This window comes from Crocodylus siamensis, chromosome 1 (genome assembly GCF_052110815.1).
Source record: "Crocodylus siamensis isolate JL-2025a chromosome 1, ASM5211081v1, whole genome shotgun sequence".
Lineage (NCBI taxonomy): Eukaryota > Metazoa > Chordata > Crocodylia > Crocodylidae > Crocodylus > Crocodylus siamensis.
In genome coordinates this window covers 191,832,388-191,857,273 of record NC_143395.1, presented here as the reverse complement: position 1 = coordinate 191,857,273, position 24,886 = coordinate 191,832,388, and the positions used below count along the sequence as shown (strand labels likewise).

At 41.7% G+C, this 24,886-nt stretch overlaps 1 protein-coding gene across 6 annotated transcripts in view; it reads right to left on the bottom strand.

The window, feature by feature from the left end:
* Positions 1-1,287: 1,287 nt before the first annotated feature.
* The window catches only part of PAK5 (p21 (RAC1) activated kinase 5), a 258,934-nt gene continuing 235,335 nt past the window's right edge, over positions 1,288-24,886 (bottom strand). For all 6 annotated transcript variants that reach the window (XM_090051450.1, XM_090051475.1, XM_090051458.1 and 3 more), the window contains 6 exons: positions 23,849-24,340; positions 20,362-20,495; positions 15,889-16,015; positions 11,160-11,285; positions 5,087-5,221; positions 1,288-3,845 (listed from right to left, as the gene is read on the bottom strand). In XM_090051450.1, coding sequence (XP_089907576.1) covers positions 3,690-3,845; positions 5,087-5,221; positions 11,160-11,285; positions 15,889-16,015; positions 20,362-20,495; positions 23,849-24,340 — 1,170 coding nt within the window. In that variant the 3' untranslated portion in view covers positions 1,288-3,689. The remainder of the gene's footprint in view (positions 3,846-5,086; positions 5,222-11,159; positions 11,286-15,888; positions 16,016-20,361; positions 20,496-23,848; positions 24,341-24,886) is intronic.

Below are 24,886 nucleotides of genomic sequence, written 5' to 3'. Positions count from 1 at the left end.
TCTTAATTACCCCTTTTTCCCCCACCCCTTTGTTTTCTATTTTTTTCGCTGTTTCAAGCCCCAGCCGCTCTTTTTCCTCCACCCCTTTCCCCCCCTCTCATCTAGAGTTTTGTGGCCACTTTCCCAGACACTTATCTTTTTAGTTAGTATAAACCCCCCACCCTTGTGCTGCTCCCTTGCAGCATGGAGAACACCTGAATGTGTGGTATATGGTGCTGCAGACAGGTCAGTGCCACATACCATATGGCTGCACTCATATGGACGTAGCCAATGAGTCCAAGGTCTCTTTCCTGAGTCATAACAGATAGTTTAGAACCCTAATTCTTGCCTTTTAGTGCCATGTTTAGCTCATGAGTACTTAAACACAGTCTTTCAATAGCAATGTGGCACTAAGTGGTTTTAATTGCAATAAAATTGCCTCCCTATGAGAGCAAACTAGCAAGCTCTCCTTAAGTAAATGGTCAAACTTCTATGAATGTGAACCAGGCTGGGATTTTACCCACTGTGAAATGGATCCAATATGTGGCTCAGTCAAGTCAACATCTGCTGTGTAGGTCCTGAACGTAACCCCTTTGAGGGGTCTGGCTTTCTTAATAAGTTACCACAGCATAAGCATCAAAATGCAGGGCGAACTTTCTCACTAAACCCAACAGTTCATATGATTCCCTCATTGTGGCTGCTAGGCCTGACTTAGATTCATCATTCTAGGATTCCCCTCTTCCCTCTCTTATATCCAGGTTTGAGTTTATGTCCTTCATCTGCCCCAGTGAGTCAGCATGGCTGAGTAAGTTTTTCTTGAAGCTAATAGGTTGGAACCAGAGAGGAACCTACTCACATTTATAGGCTTTCTAAAAACCATTCAGAGATGAATAACTATCAACATATGTGCTAAGTCAGTAAATGCAATCCATTATGTTCTCAATAAAACTAATGCTGAGATTTACTTACTTTGGAATTATGGTTTTTCTTGTAATCTCATCCCTTCATCTGAGGAATGATGTCCTGAGAATGACAGAGTGAAACAGGCTACACATATCTCCATTTTAACTCACCATCATTGTCTTCCTTTCATTGGTTGCTACCAATATTAGTCTCAATTGAAAGAAAATGACAGGACCAATTATATATTTTTATGCCAACACCTATTTATACTGACAATGTTCATAAATTGCTTGCAGGACAAGTCAATGGAACTTAAAAGGAAACTTTCTCTCTTGTAAAAGTGCTGCTTAGCTGGTTGGAATTTGGAAAACATAAAATAGGCAGGACAAAAACCACAAGGAGAATGCAAACATTTATCTTTTATTTGCATGTGCATTTTTTTCACCAGTAGCTGGTGCTCACAAAATCTTTTAAGCTGACAATAACCTTTAGTAAACTCAATGAATACTGTTTAAAAATATCTAGTGATAAGAAAATTACAGAAAAATCTTCCACTTGCACAGTTTAAAATGTGCAAAATCTAAAAATTATTATTTTTATTCAAAGATGATTAAAAGATTGATTTTTGTGTTTAGTATAATTTTTTTTCCTGGTCCGTTACTGCCTCTATTGATGCAGCCTTTTTCCTGAGTTGCCCAGACTACAGAATATAAGCATTTAATATGCTCTGAGTCAAATGCAGGCAAATAGAAAGGGGAAAGATACAATGGAGGCACAGTTGTAATCTTCAAATGCCATAATTTCTAAGAAATGCCAGGATCAAGCTAGCACTGTTTCCCTAATCAAGAAGGGCTGCTATAGGCTACAAGTTGCTGTGGGGAGACATTTGCTGTGGTCTGCTTTCCTCAGATCTACCAGTCTATGCAAAGCCAGGTCACTTTTTACATCAGTAAAGACAGGACACAGCAAAGACTGAAGCCCTCACAAATCCAAATCTTTGAGGTACTGAACGTCTTGGGTCCTATCAACTCTGAAAAGTATTTATGGCACTGGGAATGTCATGGGATAGGGTTTATTTTGTAAAGTTAAACGAGACAAATTTAGTGGTAAGCTGAGAAAGAAACAGGATATAATACATTTAGATTTAAGAGGATTTACATAATGTTTGACATTCTTGTCTAGTTTTGTTTCTAATTTGCACTTTTTGTACGACATGAAATAAGGGGCTTTTAAATTATTGGCAAATCTGTCCGGGAAGGAAACTCAGAGAAATCGGACCAGCAGCATGCCAAAGTTGTCTGTTTTTTTTTATATTTTACTACAAGAAACATCTAACAACTTATTCACTACAAAATTCCATTGTAAGAAATGAACTAATTAGAGTGTTTTCATGAAACTGGATTTATGTTTCATAATCATATTGTAAAATGAGGTCAGTAGGAAAAAAATTGGAAAAGACATGGCTTTTGTATTATACATAATTAATATGAACTAATTAATAAATAAAATTAATTTATCATTGAAATAATTATGAAGCATTTCTAAAAATTTTAAAGGCGTTATCTATTTAGGCCTACAGTTAACATGCAAGTTCATCTAACAAGCAACACAAAAAATTATCATAGTAGTCAACTGTTGTATTAACATTCAAAAAGGTTTAGACAGCAGCACACCTTTTTCTATATGGCAAACACATCATAACATTATTACAACAGTCTGGTTGAAATTTGGAAAATACCCGCTTGGTAATGAGACCTCGGCAATCAATTTGCAATATATGATATAAATAATGAAGATTATTTTGCAACAATGAGGTCAGTACAGACTAAAAGAAAGGGGCTACCCTATTGCTGGTAGATGACCCCGTTTCACAAACCCTTTCTTGAACAAATGGACATGTGCTACCATACACAGTTCTGAAAACAATGAACTGTAACAAAACTATAGTTTAAAACATTCAACATAAATACTTACTTCCATTGTGTGACTGTAATTATCTCATCAGATCTAGTGATTCTAGGAGCTTGTTCAGAGCTTTAAAACAATAATTTCACTGGTTTGATGGGGAAAACATTACTGTGTTAGTACTGTTAGTACCCATCTCTGCCTCTGCTGTTTACACTCCTTTAAAAGTAACAAGTGCATTTGGCTGAAGCTGATGGAAAATTTGCTTGCATTCTAAGCTCCTAATTTTTTTTTCTCTTTTCAAAAGGGATAAAAAAGTAGGAAAGGTCTTGTTCAAACTTTTTCTAAGTTACATATTACTTCAACAAGCACAATGGTTACATGACATCAAAGTACTGTAAATTATCAAAAAGTACTGTACAGAAAATTACAAATTCATTTCAAAATACATTACACTGCTATGATTGAGCTAAAAAGTGCTTTTTGCCAGAAAAGTGATCTTCCAAAATAGAAGTGCCATAACATTAACTTTTTTTCTTCAATAAGATCTTGGTGTTTCGTCCTGGTTGTGCTATATTCTATTATTTTTTCTTATCAACCATGTTTATAATTGGGTCCTTCTGCTTTGATGGCTGAAAGACAAAGTGAACTGTCTATGAGAGATCTGCTCCACACACTAGTGCTAGAAGCCAGCTGATTCAATGGCAAAGAACTGTAGAATGTCCTTCATAACCCTGGACAGCGCCTCATTACTTTGTACACCGAGTTATTTCCAGAATGCTTTTGATGGTCATACATTTCCATTCTGTTGCCCTTCCCCATGGTTTCCACATAATCTCTGGGTTCCTTCACAAGTCTTTATCCATCCTCTGTATAACCCTCCACCTGAAGGTTCATCCAATTCAGCGGTGCCTGTATTGTCTCATGAGTGGCACGATACAGGAAGGAGAGCCTGCCAATTTCAGAAATGGATGCCTTAGTAGTTCTTGTGCTGTTGCTCTCTGTGAGGGCTCCCTCACCAACATCAAGTCTAAGAATGCTCGAAGGACTGAGGATACCTGCAACATCATGTTGACATTATGAAAAGTAGGCAAGAAGACAACTTAAAATGATAAGTTGGAGAAAAAAACCACTGTATTTTGCTGAAAGACAAGTAAAATATATTTTAACTTCATGTAAAATTATTATAGGAATTACAGTTCATACCTACGTAGAAATTAAAGGGCAATGATCTTTTATATCTTAGTAGGTTAAAAGTATTGACACCTAAGTGTGGACACAGACCAGAAAACAGGGCACTTAACGTATCTTGGTATAGTGTCTGTTAGCAGAGTAGTACTTTTAGTGTCACTGGGAGCATCTACATGAGACATTTACTGCACAGTTGACTAATTAACTGTGTATTAAAATCTTGCTGTCTACATATGCACCCCTATTATGGCACACAAAACATAAACTCCACAGCAGGGTAGTATTTGTAAATACGTACAAGTACTACCTTGCTGCAGAATTTTTTCATGGACAGCAGCACACATATAGATGCTGCCCTGGCTGGCTGGGGCACAGGGTGTTTCAGTTCAGGGCTTGCTGGCAGACAGCCCCCACACTAAAACACCCTCATGCCCCAGCCAGTCACATACAGCACACGGAGCCCAGTTGGAGCAGCCTGGGCTGGCAGGGGACCCAGAAAGTCAGCCTGCCAGCCCAGGGCTGCTCCAACCAGGCTCCACATGCTGTGGAGCAGCTGGTTGGGCCAAGAGGGTGCTTTAGTGTGGGGGCTGCCTGCTGGCAGGCCCACACTGAAGCACACTTGTACTTCAGCGGGTCCCCTGCAAGCCTGGGCTGCTGTGACTGGACTCCATATCCATGAATAAACCCTGGAGCAATACGTTGCACAGCTTTTTACTCCCAGGCACATGTTCAAATAGCACACATGGGAGCAAAAAACTCCACAGCTTTTATTTGTGCTAATTAGTCACATGTACAGATGTGCTCACTGAGAAATCAATTCTGACTTTGAGTCCATCCAAAGGAACAGAATGGGAGGTGATTTGGCTTTTCAGTTTGTATACATAGAGGTACGTCGAAGTTACTGCATCCCTGCAGAGGGTAAAAATGAGTAATAATTTATTGTTGGGATAGACAAAAGCATAGCACTTCACCCAGCTTATGTATACATATGGCTCAAGGACAAGACAAAAGCCACAATCAGGCCATTAGCTTATATCACCACCATCAACTCATGGACTCAGTTCACTCTGAAGTACACAGGGCCTCATGGAAAGATGAGCATTCTAACCTTATGTATGTCCTTCACCCGTGGAGGTAAGTTATCTCGGATTCTGCGCATTGCTTGGAGCGGTGGTTCATTGAAATATGGTGGTTCTCCATCTATCATTTCTATGACCATGATACCAAGTGACCAGATATCCACCTGTAATACACAAAGAGCTACTGAACTGTGCAACCCATGTAAAAAACAACTATTACAAGATGAGCATTTGAAATGTGTTTAAACATGGGTATTTCTTTAAGCAGCACCCTGAGTTGATTTCAGTGGGTACTTCTACTTAAAGCCTGATGGCACAATATGATCCACTGGGACAACTATTAACCTTTTACCAGTTGATAATAGATTTCGCTCCTAAGAAAACAGGGTGTTCTCAAAACATATTTTAGCAATAAATTACAGACCAGGTCTTCAGCTGGTATAAATCAACAGAATTCTACTGGAGCCAGTCAGTTTGGGTTAGATCTTGGTAGGGGTCACTGGCTTTAGCAAAGCTCCACTGATTCACGCCAGCAGAAGAACTGACCTACCGACACCTAGAAATCTCTATGCTGCCAAGACTAGGGAAGAGCATGACATACTGTAGGTACCCCAAAACCAGTTTTTGTAACGCTGTTCTGCACCCTGCCAAATAATAATGGACTTGATTCTCATTGACATTAATGTCTCTTTATGCATTAACACAGAAGTGCTTTTGGGTCATCAGATATTTTCAGACAATCACTATAGAATTCAGTGGTGCTAAACCTTCTGGTCCTGCAGGTCAGATGAGTGGTCTGCAGGCCAGATCCCATGTGCACTGTCAGTCTAGGAGCCTGATCCAGTGCAGGGTCTATACACAGGATCAGTCCAGCTAAATCTGGCATTGTGCACCAGCCTGGCCTCACACAATGGATCTGGCTGTGGAGTGAACCTGCAAGCCAGGCCCACTACACACCAGGGGCATGTCATCTGGCCTGTGGTCTTTTCAGTAGATCTGGAAATCTGGCAGCGGGGGAATGGCAATTCACATTGCCACTATTCCTTTGCTGCTAAATTTGCAGACCAGTAGAGAGACCGATGGGCTGGATCTAGCCTGTGGGCTAGAGATTAAGCACCATTGACATAAACCATTTGGTAAATTGACAAAACCCATCTTATGCAACCTTAAGATTTTTGTCCCTACAATTCCTACTGGAAGATGCACCAAACTTTCACTTGCTTATCAGCTATAAACCTTCTAATTTCTTGACTAAATATATCGATGAATTACACCCGTTTATACCCATTTCTTGGGGGGCCAACACTATCTTTTTGCTTAAATGGGTGTGGATTGTAGCCATGTTGGTCTAAGGACATAGGCAGACAAGGTTCTCTGGGTAAATCTGATATCTTTTATTAGACCAACTCAAATCCTTGGAAAAAATCTTCTTAGCAAGCTTTCAGGTTTAAATATCTTTCGTTAGGCTGAGGAAGCATCTGCAGTTGGTGTGTGCTCTTTCTGGATGGAATGAATAGTCATTCCATTCTATTCATTCCAACCAGGAAGAGCACACACCAACTGCAGATGCTTCCTTAGCCTGACGAAGGGTCTTTAAACCCGAAAGCTTGCTAAGAATTTTTCCGACTATTTGAGAGGGTCTAAAAAAAGTTCTCAGATTTACCCAGAGTACCTTGTCTGCCTTTTGCTTAAATAGCATTTTTCCCTTGGGAGTGGTCACCCTCTAATATACAGTGGCCAGGTAAAAGGACCAGGAAGAGGAGTCAATGTCAGGTGTGTCCATTTTTAGATCCTGCCTTTAGGGCATAAAGGGACCTTAGTGTAAATGAGACTAAAGCCTAATATCATTTGCATCCTGTTTGACGTAAAGGTACATGTATTGGGCCAAAGTCAACTTTCATTGGCAAGATATTAAATCAGAGTAACAGAGATGACAATGGAGTCCTACTGGTTTTAAACAGCTCTAACTTAAAACAGAATTTGTTCCCTGAGTGAGTCGTGAAGATACAGTCTGTTCCTTACAACTTTACTGCGTGACTTGTTCCCTTGTTTGTATGCACCATATATCTGTTCTCCACAGATTGTACCATCGGTAATACAAAATAGAGAAGATAAATCCTATTGCCATGTGGCATAGAAAAGGGGAGCAGAAATCACTTCTTTGGCTGGGAAACTGTGAGTCACTATCATTACAAAGAGAAAGGGGATTACTTTTTCATAAATACAGAGTAATCTCCATTTTTGAAATGCTGTGACTCAATCCTTAATAAAAAATGGGTTGTAACATTCCCTAGAACCCATGTGTACTCACAGTCAGCTAGCTCCCTCTTGCTCATCTGAAAGTCTCCAATAAAACGTGTCAATGGGCTATTATGCTGACAGTTTGGCAGTGCTCAAAATAGCTCCATGACACACAGCAATTTTTACTGCTACTCATTTTCATGAGCTGATCATGTTTTGAGTTAAAATACTGCCTCTTTGAGAGCAAATGTAATCTGTGCCTTTATGGTGTTTAACACAACGAAACTATTTTCTTTCATCCACAATGACAGTCACAATTTAAGGTTCAGCAGAAATCTTCTGAACTGCTCAATATTTCTGTTGAGGAAAATAATGCATAGATTATTTTCCTACATACCACTAATCAACAAGAATATTTTGGAGGTACTCTGGCTTTTAGCACAGGCAACTGGTAGAGGGGGCATGGCAGGGGTACATGCCCCCCCTGAGATTGGCCCCCACTGCAGCACTGCTCAGGATGGGGCAGATTTTTTGCTGTGGGGGCCAGTGCTGTGTTGGAGGCTGGGGGGGCACTAAGCCACTGCAAAGAAGTATAGGAGTGGATATAGAGCTTTTGGCCCACCCCTGGGCCCACCCACAAATTGTGCCTCCCCAGACTCAGGAGGCACCAGTCACCCCTGGCATTCAGGTTTGTGCTAGATTCTAAACAGGAGGTGGAGGAGGGAGGAGATGGAGCAGGGGACACTCACTCATGATCAGATGGAAGATTTTATTTTATCACCTTTTTAGAAATACTTATCTGCTCTCAGTGTGAACACCTAACTGCACAAACAAATCATAAGAAAAATTCCTTTTGGTCAGACTGCAGCCATAAGACAAAGAACTGTCAGTTTCTTTCAGACAAACCCACAGATAAACTATAGGTGTATAAGCTTAGGATCTGTAGGAATTTCTCTACGTTCCTTTTTTTTCCTTTGGTTGAAACATATATTTTCAAAGTTGATGTCTGCAGATCAGACCAAAGGTTAGATCACAGCTGCTTATGTGGTCTGTCTCTGTGACTCTGGTGGTCTAATGGGACTAGCTTCTTGGGATTTCTGCAGGGCTTCTACCTGTGTGAGTCTCCTTCCCCATATCATCTCAGCGTGCAACAGTATCCGTTAATGGTACACGAATGAATGTCTTTTACCAGTTGTTATCCCTTGGTTGTTATTCATGTTAATTTGGGACAGCACTCAGTAGGGCTATGCGAAATGGTGATGTTTCATTTCACTTTCGGATTTGGCCATTTTGGAGGATAGTGATTTGTTCTGGTGTCTCAGATCACTATTCCATTTTGATTTGGCCAAATCTGTTTCATAGTTTTGACACTGTTTCAGAGATTCAGATCAGCCGGGGAAAGGCAGGCACAGCCAGGTGGCTGCAGGTTCTCCCGTGGCTCCTCCAGCTGTGCTTATTTCTGCCCCAGTGGTGGGAGCCGCGGGAGAAGCTCCCATGGCTGCTGTGCCTGGACCCAGCCCCTGCCCAGCCCCAGCCTCCCAGCACTTAAAAAAAAAAGCCTTGCACTCTCTGGCTGCAGCAGCAGGGATCAGGGCATCTGAGGGGTCATGGCAGAGCCCCCCTGTGCCGCACAGGGCAGTGGGAGGCAGTGGGGATTGCCCCCCACTGCTTGGCACCTGTGTGGCAGCTGTTGCATTGCGCGGGTGCGGTATGACTCAGCAGGGCGCCATGCACTGTCTAGGAGCAGGGACAGCTCCATCTGTCAGTTGGAGCTTGGCAGTGCTCAGCCCCAGTGGCCCTAGCTCCCAGACAGCACACAGCGCCTTGCTGAGCCACGCTGCACCCGTGACATGGGGCAGCTGCCTTGCAGGTGCCAAGGTGGGGGGGCAATTTCTGCTGCCCCCCACTACCCTACACTGTGCAGGGGGGCTCTGCCACAAGAACTCAGAGGCCCTGATTGCTGCTGCTGCAGCCGGTGAGCTTTTTTTTTTTTTTTTAAAGAGCTGGGAGGCAAGGGCTGGTCAGAAGTTGGAAGCCAGGCATGGCAGCCATGGGGGCTTCTGCTGCAGCTCCTCTGGCTGTGCCTGCCTCTGCCCTGGTGGGGGGAGCTGCGGGAGAAGCCCCCATGGCTGCCCTGCCCAGCCCCATCCCCTGCCCAGCCCCAGCCTCCCAGCATTTTAAAAAGAGAGCTGGGGGGCTATGCTGGACTATTCCTGGGGAGCGCCTCCAAAACATTCCCAAATGTTTTGGATGGTTTTGTTTAGTTTTGGAGATATTTCTGAGCCTTCCATTTCATTTTGGATTCGGTGTTTCAGGTGCTGAAATGGGCCGAAACACCTCCGAAACGAAACGGCTGCCCAAATTTCGCACAGCCCTAGTACTCAGAACCAAACACTTCTTCAATCTTCCCTAGGGCCTTATCTATAGCCAACTAAGTCTTCTTCAGTATTACTTAGAATATATTCCTGGTCTGAAACTGAAGTACGTTCAAAACAAGCCTACCACACATTTCATTTAGCAGTTTTCTGATTCTTGTTGGTCAGCTGGAGAGTTAGGAATCAAGGCCAATTGTAATGTTGATAACCTCATCTAAAGTGTCTAAAGCCTGGTGTAATTGGGTCTTAGAGGAAAAAGTCCTCAGATTCTACACAAAGAGTTTGAAGGATCAGCACATCCCCTGTCTGCGTAGGTAAGGAAATCCCTGCTTGTTAATACAGAAAAAGAAGCTGGCTGTAACCCTAGAGAGAGGGGTAAAGCCCTATTAGTTTATATCTTGAATAGAATATGAGGCATGATGCAATTACTTGACATATGGATGCCTGGGGATTTCTAGCTCCCAACCTTGGCATAGCTCTTTACAATAGAGCAGAGCAAGGCCAATATTTAGCACTTTTTTCAACTTTCCAGCTTGTTTTCATGCTTATATCTGGGGCTGCTTACAGTCACTATCACTACTAAAAATCAGAAGACTCTAAATGACCAGTTATGCATTTGCACTGGCAAATACTTGATATATGTGTGAAATAGGGGTAACAATGTGTAAACAGTGTGTGAATAATTAGGTTTGCATTTTTATGCATGTAACTGCCAGATCAAGTTTGCAAATCACAAAGCTAATGTAAAGAGTATTAGACTATGTTAATTAACAAATACATTATGTAAATTGACTTTTACCATGACACTAGTTAAAAAAATACACCTGGAGCATGCATTGTATAGCATTCCAAGTACAGAATGTAGAATCATGGAGAAGTAGGGCTGGAAGGGACCTCCACAGGTTATCTAGGCCAACCCTCTGCCTAAGGCAGGATCATCCCTATCCACACCATCCTATATAAATCTATAATCTAACCTCTTAGTAAAACTACCTGTTATAGTTTGATCAAAATCCCAGGATTGCTTGTTTAATAACAAGTCATTATATAATGCTGTTGCTTTGAGGCAGTTGCTGCTGCTTTACTGCAGATGTAGTATATACAAGTCAGCTACATTTTTACCATATAAATATACTTAAAACTATAGGTACATTCTCAGTGATCACTTAAAATATTTTCCCATCTTACTTATTTCTAGAGCAGGTGTGGTGAATCCACAAGTGCCACAAGTGGCATGGGCAGCTTGTGTGTGTGGCATGTGATAGATCAAGGAGGAGACAGAAGCACAGCAGCAGATAGCAAAGGAAGCAGAAGGCAGAGCATGAGATCAGGTAAGGAGTACTGGGCAGGAAGCAGAAAGCAGAGCTGCAGATTGGGCAGAGGAAGAGGATCAGTGTGGCACCTGGGGAGCAGGCAAGGCTAATTTCTGGCATGTCTACCAATGAGTTTCAGACTGCCATTGGGATAATACACTTGGGAAGCTCACCTCTGTTCCATACGGCAGTCTTGATATTACCTCTGGCGCCATCCAGTATGGCGTTCCAACCAGGGATTTCCTTTTTGGGACTTCCTTTGACACTTGGGCACAAAACCCAAAATCTGATAATTTAATCTGAAAATAGAGCAAAAGGAAACCACAAAGGCATGAATGAGCAACCAATTGGAAGGTCTGAACACCACTGTGTACTTGACAGTACTGAACACTCACAAGCATCTCAAAAAAGGGGGCCTAGCTGGCTATCCACTTCAGAGGCCTGATATGTTGTATGTAAGTCAGGGGTGGGCAAAATACAGCTCACAGAGGGATTTTGTCTGGCCCACGGCAGGTCCCTTGGTCCCACCCAGCCCATGAGCAAGGAACAGCCTGGGCTGTGGTATGTGAGGCTGGTCCTGCTGCTCCCAAGCATGCAGTGGGGCTAGGGCAGTAGAACAACTGGACTCTATTTTCTGGCAGCCCCAGTGTTGGTGGCTCTTTCTGGCTGCTGCTGCTGGACTCAGCCCCCCTGCCTAAGCACCCCACCCCACCTGCTCCACAACCACCACCATGGGTGGGATCCACATGGGCAGAGCAGTTGAGGTGGGGTTGTGGGCTGGTGGGGAGCAACATCCAGAAGCGAGACAATGAAGAGGACTGGGGAGACCCCAGGATCTTGGGGCAGTGAGAGTGTGGACAGGGGTGTGCAGGGAGCGGATTGCAGCTCTGTTCTGGCTCCAGCCCTGCACTGTCACTGACCCCGGCTCCAGATGCAGCACCCCACCTGCCTGCCCGCACAGCTCTTGGCTGATCTCCATGGAGACCCTGCAATCTCAGGGCTGTAACAGCACAAGGCTGGGGCCGGGGGAGAGCCCCAGTTCAATGGGCACAGATGTGTAAGACAGTATCACAGTTTTGCCCCAGCCTTGCCTACCCTGCTCCTGTACACCACTCCCTGCCCCCTGCAGCCCCATCCCACATTTGCTGAGTTGTTGTGCTGGGAGGGGCGGGGGTAGGGAGAGGTGCTGACCCAGCTTGCGACAGCTCAGCAAAACTTCCCATGTGGCCCACAGGCCCAAATAATTGCCCACCCCTGATGTAAGAGAATACCCTGGTTTGAACTGATCTGTCCTCACCATACCCCATTCTCCCTCATCCCTACACTGGAAACTCTAGCTCCTTACCTGGTTGCCTGACTAAAAGCCTTATGTTCTGCACTGGCTGGGTCAGATATGAAAAACGACCTTAAATATGGCTGCAGTTACATTTATTCACTATTTTTCCCACACTCCCATAGACATGTTATATTGTAGCTGCCTGCTGTGACCCCCCGACTAGAGTCAAACTTCCTGCTATGTCCATATTTAGTCACAACCTCAGCCCAATGCTTGTGAAATTTCTATGAGGGATTCATTCTCCAAGTTTTCACCCTAACTTCTTCATTCTTGGAGCTTTCTATATTGAAGGGTATGACTTTGCTGTCTTATATTTGACCCAGAAGTAAATGAGCCTTGTATTTATGCCGTGTGTAGCAAAAGCAGTACATTTAAAAAAAAAAACATTTCTGAAAAATGATGAAGTGATAAAATATACAAGCTTGCACATGTGTATTCTGCAACATTAAGCTCTTGGGTTTATATTGCCTTTGTTTACAAGGAATGCTGTTTTCATGAATATAAAACTGCTTATTCAATACACCTGTTAGTAAGACTGACTCCTTAAAGTTTACATGCATGAATAATTTGAAGATATTGGTGGTAGAAGACAATTTTTATGGAAGCCATTGTGCATTAAGAGATCATTTATTACTGTGCATTGTGCAATGCGATAACACTGCTAGGATGTGCAGTGGAAGGATCTACCTTTGGGATTGTTCAAGATGAAACACTTTGCCTATCAGGCTATCAACTCATTCACTATGTCAGCCTGCTGTCTGGGGACAAGGCATGAGCCCAAATAGCTATATAAGGCATTAAGGAGGAAACTAAATAAATTGCTGTATTGTTTAGATCAGCATTTTATTATCAGCATTGATTTGTTTTCTTTTGGCTTCAGTGCAGACACTAGTTTTCATTGAAGGCAGTTTTTTTTAAAATCAGAATTTAGAAATAATTGTTGGTATTTTAAAACAAAGCAAATAATATCCAAGTTCTCCAAGCCAAACATATTTTTCAGTTTACAGCATGAAAAACAGAAGAACTAATGCATATTTTGGAAGCTCAGCTGCTTTCTCTTTTGTAGGTTCATAAGAGGTTCTGCATATCCATTGCTCATCCAAGTACATCAAAGAAGACAATTTTCTAAAAAAAGATAATTGTACAACATATCCACAAAGAAATCTGCATTGCAGATAATAAGTAGTGGAGTAATGAGTATAATGAGGCATTGTATGCAGAGACTGAAACCCAATCAGATGCTATTTCAGCACCACTACTCTAGATGTGACTGAACAACTTCCACACACATGGAGTTTTCTTTCCCTGGATGCCTCCTGGTATGTGAAGTCTATAAGGAGAAGCAAAGCGGAAAAGACAGTCTTTGAATAGAGCACTAGCTTAGGGGTGAAATCCAGGATGTACCAAAGTCAATGGGTGTTTGGACTTTTCAAATCAGGAGATCTATGTTTGATTCCTAGATTTGATTCCTTACACTTCCTAGAATCTTGGCCAAGATACAACAGATACAGATTGTCCTGGTGGGCACCAATATTTAGGATTCTAGGTGCTTTGTCCCATAAGGTGAATGAGCTTTGCTTAAAGTGGTCCGCTGCCATTTTGAAGTGTGGGATGCTGAATACATGAGATGTTGTGGGTGCTTTAATTAGAGTGGCTCCCAAGAGCCTCTCTACTTAAAGTGCCCCTTCTTTCCCCCATCCTGGAGCACATGTTAAGATGGCCGTAGTGATTATAGCACCTAAACATGGGTTTTAGGTCCTCCTTGGAGCAAGAGGATTTAAACCTCCCATCTCTCCCATTTCTAAGGAGATTGCCTTAACCATCAGGCTAAGGGACAGATACCAGTCTGTTGTAGGTAGACAGAACCACAGGGGCCTAAGCAGAGGAAACAAAAGGTAGCCTAGTAATGAGGGCTTTCCCTCCCCAGTTCTGATGTAGTCTGCAGTAGAGCTTGTGGGGGTGGGTTTAGGTACCTAGCTGCATGAATTGGATCACTTCTCCACAGTCTCAGAAACCTAAGTCAAAGAATGTAGGGATCTTTCAGATTGAAATAAAGTGCATGATGAATTTAGTTGCCTCCCCTGGATTTTCTTTTGTACCTGCTATGTCAAAATTCTGCCTAAGTCCCATTCAGAAATCCAGTTGACCACTTCTGTTATTCATGCATAAAATGGAGATGCCTTTCTTCTTGTCTATTCCTAAACTTGAATATTACATTACATTTAAGTAGGAACTCACTCTTAATATAGACCACCTAGCCCAATGGGGATGCAATCTTGGTGTGAAGCTTCCAGGCACTACTGTGATATAAATAATATATCATAATAAACTAGATTCATTGGTCCATCTACAATTTGCAGTACAGGATAAGTTCTTATTTCCATTGCTTGACCAGTGCCCAGAATGTCTTCCATTACAGAGGGATCAATACATCTTTCTTATTTTATATGCTACAAACCAAATGATCCCCTACCCAAGGGATGGTAAACAAAGCTATAACAGTGATGTGGAGGAGCTGTGAGAGGTGGACAGAGAGCTGCAGATAATGTTCGCCTTCCCAATATTCCCCTTCCCAGAAAACTACATGGCACTGAAAAAAGTAGGAAGGGGGTAGCTGACCAGGCGGGGAGAGGGATAGGATACAGCCACCCTGTATTGTACATTTCCTCCTCCACACTGACAATAATACATCTGAAAAATGGTGACTGGTTACTGCCACTAAGAATATTATTCATTTCTTTTCTGGGTCTGGTAATCCCCATCACAACCTTTGTCTAGGCTAGAAAAAAAAAACAACCCTTGTTGACAATAGGCACTGGTGCAGCTGAAACAGTGCTACACATGGTTTAATTGCAGTACAGCGTTCAGATCCATTAATCAAGGTTTCTGAAATAGCACACTATGCAGTTTGTGCTTGGCTATACCTTTCCATCACAACTGTGCATCAGTTTAATTATCATCCTCATCAGGAGGTGTTTATATATATAAAAAAAGCTCCTGAGGGTTGCTATGATATGGCTTCCTCAGATATCGAGTTCTAGCTTTGTCTCTCTCATTAATCAGAGGCTACATGCTTCCTGGAACTCTATGCATTGTACATGGATATCAAATCATCAAGTAAAGGCCATCGTTTTGACTTTGCATGGAAAACCCTTCATTCTTGCATGGAGAACATGTAGGTCCTACAGGTCTACAGCAAGTGGAAGCAGAAATGGCTCTAGCCTTCAACAGCTGTGGACTGAAGCATTATATAGGATTTTAATTAAACTCTTAAAATCATTTGGGGATGGGGGGCAAACTTCTTGGCAGATGTGAGACCATTTAAGCCTGTACCCTCCCTGAGTACCACTCCAATCCCCTACCTGTGCTTTTTGCTCTGTGCTCCCTCTCTGATCTGTCGCATGCCACATGCAGAGGCTCCCCATGCCACTCGTGAAATGCCACTCGTTGCAGGTTGGCCACCACTGATTGACGCGATGGTTTCACTGTCTGTATTATCACTTTCCCGGTCTATTATGATCCTCCCAGTCAGAGATGAAGTACAAGGAGAAATGCTAGGCACTCACCCTTCCGTCGCTTGTAAGAAGTATGGAGTCACTTTTGATATCACGGTGAATAACGCCTTGATTATGCAGGTAGGACAGCGCTTTCAGTACAGATAAACAAACTGTAGCTATCTGCTCTTCATTCATCCTAAAAATAAGGTGACCAGTGGTGAGAGTAAACATCAACTTAAGGCAAGAATAAGACACTGAAGGAACAGATAAAGACAATAGGTTTGATCCTAAGTAGGACATGAGACAGGCCCATCCAAATCATTACATGGAAATTAACAGAGAGTAATCAAGTCATTCTGAGGAAAAGGGTTCATATGTTTCTCCCTAGGAACTTCTCATTCTTCTTAGTGCTGTTCAACCTGTTCTCCTTGCCAGGTCTTCCCCATGCCTTTAAGGTGTAGTTCTTATTTAAAAAGGAACTGTGTAAAAGTATCATGCTTTTGCTCAATAGAACTCTGCCCTGTGCCCTGTCAATGTGATATCCCTGGACTTCAGTATAATATATGCTTTTATCTCTGTTTGCAACATGGATAAAAAAGTAATCTGGATTCTATTCTTTCTTGTGCATCTTCAACAGAAGCGTTTACTGAATTCCAGACAGCTTCACCTGATTGGAACTTGTGGTATATGCTTTTAAGACAAAAAGGTTGCAGAAGTATCACTGAGTGCTTATTGCAGGACATCAAATTAATGGGGTTGCACAAGTGTAATTGAGGGCACAGTCTGACCAACAGAACATTTATTACTGGTGATAATGTGTGGTAAGAAATAGTTCGACTCTCAGATCTCAGGCTGAGTTAGCAGGGCACAGAGTCTTTTACTTGTAAATTGAACTCATGACAAATCTGGAACACCATGAGGCCATTTTGATAGTTCTTTTCCAGGGCATATTTGCACTTTTATTTCTTTAGATAATGGAGTGGGTATCCTTCTGCAAAGGTCATGTGCGAGGAAAAGTTTTGAGAACCAGGTTTTGATTAGTACATGAACAGCATTAATTACACCCAATGAATAATACAATGTAACGTGTTACGGTTAGTCAATTTCTGACTCTGAAGAGTCATCTAATGTGAGTTCACTAGATGCCAAGAAGGAGAAAGCACTGTGGGAAAGAAATCATGAAAGAAATGAGGAAGGGAAATGATACTTGAATTTCAGAGGAAATTTGTGGATTCATGCCCTATGTGTAATCCTTCAAAACTATTTCCTTTGCTATTATGTATAATACAAAGAAACATTAAAAATGAATTTCAAAAGCACCCCATAAAAGAGATGGTAAGATATAGTTATCTAGTCATCATTTATAAAAAAAATAAATACTTCTGGAAAAATAAGTCTGTCGCATCATTATACTGTGGTTCTGGCAATGAAATGGGAGGGAGTTAATGAGCTGTAAGGCATTCTGTCGTGTGCTAAATCACAGCAGCCTTCATTCACTGAACATCCTGTAGCGGTCATTCAATGAGAGATGTGAAAAACAATCCATATTTCAGTTCTGAATTACTACTCACCTTGCCTTCTAGTCGAGCCAGTAAAAGGCACTTATTCTGTCAGGCCAGCCCAAACTTTCTCTATTACATTAACATTAAAAAAGTCCAAGGCGATTTCTGCTTTAACTCTGCTATGCAAATTTTGCAATATTTCAGCAAAATATTTGAAGGAAGGTCATAACATGTTCAAAAAGAAGATTAAGGAATGATTTTGATGAATAAAAATTATGACAGCTCTTAAGTAGTCTTTAGTGATAGAGGCTTAAGAGGCTCAAAAGTCATAAACAATTTATACATTAAGCCCACAAGCTCCTCCAAGAGATTGGGGATACTAAACCAAACATATGGGCAGCAATGGAGTGGGCTGACCACTGGGAAAGGTCAGATCTATTTCTACAGCATTTTATACCAACACCAATTGAGTTCCTTGTTGGGTACAACCTTGACAGAAAAGTGTGGGTCAAGCTGAACAGACTGAGATCTGGATATGGACACTTCAAAACAACACTTCACAATATGGACAACCTCCTGTGTGAAGTGGTGTCCAACAAACAGCTCCAATCTTTACAAATGCCCAGACAGGGTAGATAGAACCCGTATATTGAGCCAGTAATACCAGACTCATGGATTTGGAAGTTGATATCTGATTCCATACGGAAGAGAGAGAGTGATCATCTCTTTGCCATTAAAAACTCTTTGTCTAAAATATCTGACGTAGTGATTATGGTGTGTTGGGTCACACTAGTTAACAAATAACTTACAATGCTGTGATTTATTTTTGCTTATCAGTTAACACAGGACTTAAAAACTGGGGATGTATTTTACAACTTCTGTTTTAACTGTGACCTGATCTTGTCAATAAATTGCCAGATGACAAACTTCCATGTATGAATGGGTGTTCTTGAGAAAGTGGGAGTCTTTTCTTTCTGTTTAGATAAATTTTTCACACACAGATGTGTTAGATGATGACTTTTGATTCAAAAAGAAAGTATTTTTCCTGGTTAAATGAAGAATATACCTTCCCTGGCTACTTTTCTGAGTGGATGCTGGGATAAAAATGGGTGGCAAAGAGGGAAAAATCATGATGTAAATCTACCCAGAAGGGAAGTTGGAAGACAGGGTGAGACCTATGTGCATCCAGTTTATTTACTGATTAAACTGCATCTATTCTTACTAAAATTATCATATAACCCCTAGTGTGACCACATATACTGATATAAAGATGCTTACACTAGTACATTTTAGGTTTAACCCTTGTTTGGCCAGCAAAGCTATGTTGACTGTCAGTATGAAAGAAAAGCATAATTCAAACTAGCACATCAAAGTACCTGGTGTAGCTTATTTTACTCAAAGAACTAGTAAACCTACATCAGAAAAAAAACTCTTTTATTGAAAGAAAGTGCCTCTCAGTCAAGGGGTTGGGCAGCTGTAACAGCAGACTCTTCCAAATGCATTTATTTCCCTTCTTGAATGGAAGAGGCTGTACCAAGATAAGTGCATTTATATTAATACAACTATTTCCATGCAAGAAAACATTGTAGTCCTTTAAGTATACTGGTGCAGCTAAATGACTGCAACTTTTGTTTATAGCTAAGGCCCTGCCTTGCTGTGGCTGGAGAAGGAATTTCCAACAGTGAGAAACTATAATTTCATCTGTTTCATTTTCTTTTGGCAGTTAGATGATAACATTCAGGGTTTGCTACCACATTATCAGTTTCATGGGGTGAAGAACACAATGGAAACATGCTCTGATCCAGCTGGACAATTCCTATGAGCCACTCTGCATTAGAGTTGAATTAGGAGAGGTAGGCGATATAGATTAAAGAACAAAACACGGTTGTTCCAACACAGGTGCATTGTGGAGTAAGAGGTTCAGGGAGCAATTTCCTTCTCAGTTTGCGCAAGCAGTAGGTAGCCTAAATGTAGGCAGCACTCCATGAAGCAAGATATATGTGGGAGAAAGAGATATTAATGCCAGTTGAAATTTAACAAACAAGATATTGGGTGTTGTCAGGGAAAACACAACTCGTGTAAGAGTTCCCTAGCACTGCTGAAGGCATTACTTCTGAATGATTCAGGCATAATAGCTTCTCTCACCATTGTTCAAGTGGTACACAAACACCTCCTGCCTTCCCTCACATTGCTCTGCCTCTGAGGAAAAATTTTAGCACTACCAATATCAATGATAGTTTTGTCCCTGGTTTCGATGAAGACAGGATTTCACTCAAGTAGAGCCAATGCAGCAGTAAAAGTGTGGACGAGACAGGTACACGAGAACCAGGGGAAATGAACTGAATTTGATTCTAACAAAATGTGAACTTATATAAATGCTACAATCATCCCCTCCATTACCTGTCTGCTAAAATGTAAGGTAACATTTCAATCTTTCCCTTAGCATGACTGACGAGACATCACTCGTCTCTGTTCAAGAAGTATAATGATTCTGGTTTGCTGAAATGCTATGCTATACCATTGCTGCAGGAGAAAACACAGGACCCTAAACTCTGTTCTGAGTGGTTGGTATAGGTCTTTCCATTCATCCTGAAAGATATCTGAACAATAGAAAGACAGAAGAATGGATTTACTGTGTAGTGAGCATAGCTGGGCATTTTCAAATATAACTGGTTTAAAAAACTGCCTTTGATTACAGGGAGAATTTTTAAAAAGATTAATTTCCAGTAAGGTTTTCAGAGTTTTTGCATTTTGTCAGCTGCAAAAAAATGATATACTTCATAGGCCTGCATGTTGAAAACACCAAATTATGTTAAAACTACTCATCATTTTTCACACAGTCATCCAGTGTCTATAGTGAGGGACAGATTTCAGAATCGCAGTCAGCTTCCCTGCACCTCTTGCAGTCTTTTTTCCAACCAGCAGTGCCATGAAGTGAGAGCAAAAAGCCATCTTGCTCCAGTTCAAGCACAGGTTTTAGTTACCATATTGTGCTATAAGTACAATGAAATAATGATCAGGTAAAGCTAACCAAACATACCTTGTGTGAGTCACAATGTCTGTCAAAGCTCCACCTTCTAGAAACTCCATCACAACCCACAGCTCATCACCAACAAGGTAACTGTTGTACATATCAACCACATTTTCATGATGGTAATCCCTCATTATAACAACCTATGCAAAAACAAACAAACAAACAAACAAAGCAAAAACCCACTGCAGGTAAGTGACCAGAAGTATCACTTGATTCTCACATTGCTTGAAACATCTGATTCTTCTTTTACTTTTTCTTCTCTTTTTAACTTTTACCCTCAATAAATACTATATTGTGAGTAACACCATTACTATAAAGGTATGCTCACTTATATAACTGAAACAATATATTTTCATAAAAACTATGCTTGTGGGAAATAAATTAAGAGTGAGGGAAGATGTTTAACTTCTAAATTACATTGGTAGATAATAGCTTTTCTTTTGGATATAAAGCTAGAAATGCTTATTTCATTGCTTTCTTTGCTTGTTGCTTTTCTATTCAGTACAGCAGAGATCTTATCAACTTAATAAGTCAGTCAATCAATCAAAGCCTTCCGTCATGGTTTAGCGAATATCATTGTGCAGAGAATTCAGAAGTTAAGTAATGATGTATGGCTTGCCTGTGACCCCCCTGCCTGTGTTCCCCACCCACTTCCACTTTATACGACTGTGCTGCTTCCCGCATCATAGGTACCAAGCCAGGTAGAACAGCAGGTGCCTCAAAACTGCTATGTATGCCTCTTCTGGCTCAGCTGGATAGGATGGAGCAGAACAAAGTGGGAAATGGATGCACCCTTGACTGAATTAGGGTGACAAGAGGTTATGTTATGCCAGTTAGTGGCCAAACAGTGATGTTTGCTATCTGAGTATGGAAGCTGAAGGGAGATTGTGCTAGACCCAAAAACCACAATCTCCTTCCAGTTTCCATACTACTCTTGGATAAGGGATTACATTGTCTATAGCTACTCTATGTGGGAGATAAGTCAAGATTTTATTCATCTCTCTCATATCAGCTTCATGCCACTAATCTTCCACTAATGTAAGGTCAACTTAAGTCTTTACACAGACAGAACAAGTTAAAGATACACTTTAGCAGCTCTACTTTGCACCACAACTGGATGGCAAAAGAGGACCTGTAGCTGGACCCCTCTATATTCCTTCCACTAACCCAGTGGAGGATATAGCCCCAAATCTTGGTCTCACTGCCCATCTTAACCTTACCTATTCAGCTGCTCTTAAAAACTCCACAATGAGTTGGGTTGTCTCTCGTGGGAAACCAGGATTCTAGTAGCTAATAAGGAGTCTTGTGACTGTACATAAACAATTCTGATACCAGCTCTGAAAAAGGAATACTTCACCTGGTGACTTATTTCTGCATTTTGTTGTTAATTGTTTACAAGTTTAAAACTTTTCTGAAGAAGGTTAGATTGGATTTCTTTCAGCCTTTGATCAAACTTGTATGCTTTACTGGAAAACTAATCGAAATGATGATTAGAGCTACACTTATAAAATGCCAAATAGTTACTGTAAATGAGAAATAGTATTGACACAGTTAACATCATGACTGCATCCAGAGGAGCGTGGCCGTGCAGTATGCGGCACCACAGACATGTCTGCGGTGCCACATGCCCCACGTTCAGGTGTTCTCTGAGCTGCAAGGGAGCAGCATGGAGGGTTTTTCTGAATCCTGGGTATCCAGGGGTGAAAAAAACCTGTTGAGAAAAAAAAAAAAGGAGCAGCACACATGGGGCAGTGCATGCCACTCAAAAGTGGATCCAGGCCACCTGGAGCTACGCTGCAGCTGCCAGCCAAGATCCAAGTGATAGGATAGCACAGTGCTGGCTCCAGCCTGCCCTACTACTACTAGGGTAACTTGTCATGTGCCAGAGTGCATGTGGCACGGGCACCCCCCTGGGACAAGTAACTGTGGTGCAAGGTGTGCCGCTCCCTGCTGTCCCCAGGAAACCAAATGTCCACACCATGTGTGGATGCAGCCCATGAGGCCTATTATAGTAGTAAATCCAATGTGCACTAGTAGAATGGACACCCATCTTCGTTTATTAAAAACTAGGTTCTATGACCCATTTAAGGCAAGATGGCTTATTTTATACATGTTAAAAGCATCTTATTCACTTTAGTTAGAGAAGGCCAGGGCACACATGCAACTCCTTGAAGTCAATGGGAGTCACAAATGCATGAGATCTGCAGGATCTGGTTTATATTACTTGTCAAATTTCTAAGGGACCTATTACCATGGCATCTAAAACATCACAGGATATGGACTGATTTTTAATGGGGACACATGGATGAGGTACTGTGCCAGCCTCTTATAGAACTTCAAACCATTTACAGCTCTATATTATTTTTTCCTTTAAAATTTGTTGTGGGATGCCTGTTTCTACGTCTCTGACTAATCATTTCCTTGCAGTGCCCATATCTTGCCCTTTAAATATATTTCATTACCATTTCAGTTGGATAGGAGGTCTAAAACTCCCTCATGCTTACATTTTATGTGGATTGCACATCGTCTTTGTGAAATTCCTGCTGACTTCAGTGGGAGGTACCCGAATATAAAGGCTACAGTACACAAAAGATTTCAGCTTCGTGAGACAGCAAGTTACACCAGCATAATATTCCTATTGCACTGTTGCAAATAAAGGAACTGTGAAACTTCCTCAGTCAACACCACCAGTGAAATCAGTCTTTGGGTAAACTCACTTGGAAATTAAGGCTACATATTCATGTAGATCATAAGCTGACTGAGCAGCCCAAGTACTCAGGCAAATTTTCTTGGGATTCTCAGCCTCTGCCTGCAACAGTGGATGCAAATTTCTCTATGGCCACTACTACAGAGCTTGGAAGGAGATGCTCTGAAGTATAGAGAGGTATCTCCTGACAGTCTCTTGAGCCAGTGGATCTACTTTGAGTACAGAGCAAATGCCCACCTCTTCCTTTCCCACTCTCCAAGCTTAAGAAAGTACAGTCTAGTGTTGTAGATGGCAGACAGAGTCCTTTTGCATGTGTTCTCTTTCCTGTCTTAATTACATGCTCTACTCTCACAAGGTGAGACTTTTGGGGCCTTCCACATTCCCAGGGAAATGATTTAGCCCTTGTATTGGGATGAACAAGACCCACCAACAGGCATAGATACCACAAAGCCCACCATGATGGGAAGCTCTTGGTTCAATTCTACTACTCACTGGGCCAAAGCCTGCTCAGCTTTAATGTCCTCTGTGACTCAACTGATTGATTTTGCATTTGATTATTGAAGGAATTTTCATAAATTCATATGTCTAGAGGCCAGATGGGACTATTAGCTCATTTAGTCCGAATTTCTATACACTGAAAATGTTCACTCACCACAAATGCAAATTGAGCTCACAGCCCCTATCTTGGAAGGCTGCTGCTCTATGTTGAGCCCATGTAGGTAGCCATTTTGTTTCTGTTTGTGATCCGTAACCCATAAACTTGCATCCCCACCCAAAATGATTTACCTCATTGAAGAGTAGTTCCCTTCTCTGCTGTTTCCTGAGATCCATTTTCTTCACTGCAACTTGTTTTCCTGTGTGCTTCTCAGTAGCAATGCAAACAATTCCAGTGGAACCTTCTCCTATTTTGATAAAGTTGTCCAAGTATTCCCTAGGGTCACCAGGGCTGACAACTAGCTGCAGGGCAGCTCTGAACTGTTCATGAGACACCCTAGAGGGTTGCTGATCTGATGATGAAACCCAGCTGGGTGGTGGATAAGTACTTGACGTGATGCTTGGGGAGCTTGGGTAAGAAGCCGTGGAGATATAATGGGAGCTTGACTGGAATGAAGGCTGGTGATAATGAACAGCTTTGTGGTAGACTGAAGGGTATTGGTAGCCAGGGCTCGTATAACTAACTTTGCTCTGATTTTGAGGTAGCTTTGTTGGACCCCTGGGGTAGGTATCTGATCCAGATAGTGGTGGGCTAACTACCATCTGTGCGCGATCATAATCCACCTGAAAAAGTCAAAATAGGTTTGTTAAAATGCTGCAGTCCATCCAGATCTGCTGCCAATGATATGAAGAGTGCATTAAATCTTATGCTATCCATCAAGTCAGATGTCAGTTCCTTGGACAGTACAGATGACTCCACAGCAGCCTCTTACTTTTGATTGGGTATTTCTAACTTCCTCTGTTTGTGGCCACTTGGCTAAAGAAAAAAGTTTTTACCATTCAGACTACAATGTCATTCCCCACTGTTTGGTTTTCAACATGGTTCTTTCTCCGAGTCACTGATGGAGCAAAGATGGGAGCTGGAGAGACACTAAGTAAAGATCCATCATCCCTGTAGCATTCTCCATTATGTACTTTAGGTTTTGGTGGAATACTGTCAATCTGCTTATACCCTGGTTCATGGCTTTACTGTTATTATTGCTGGGAGAAATGATTTTGCTAACTTTTGGGAGATGAAAATGAACCCTTTACTACCTAGCACTTCCTGTAATAATTTAATTGCTTGATCTTCTATTTATCTCCCTGAATTAACTCCAGCTCTTACCTCTT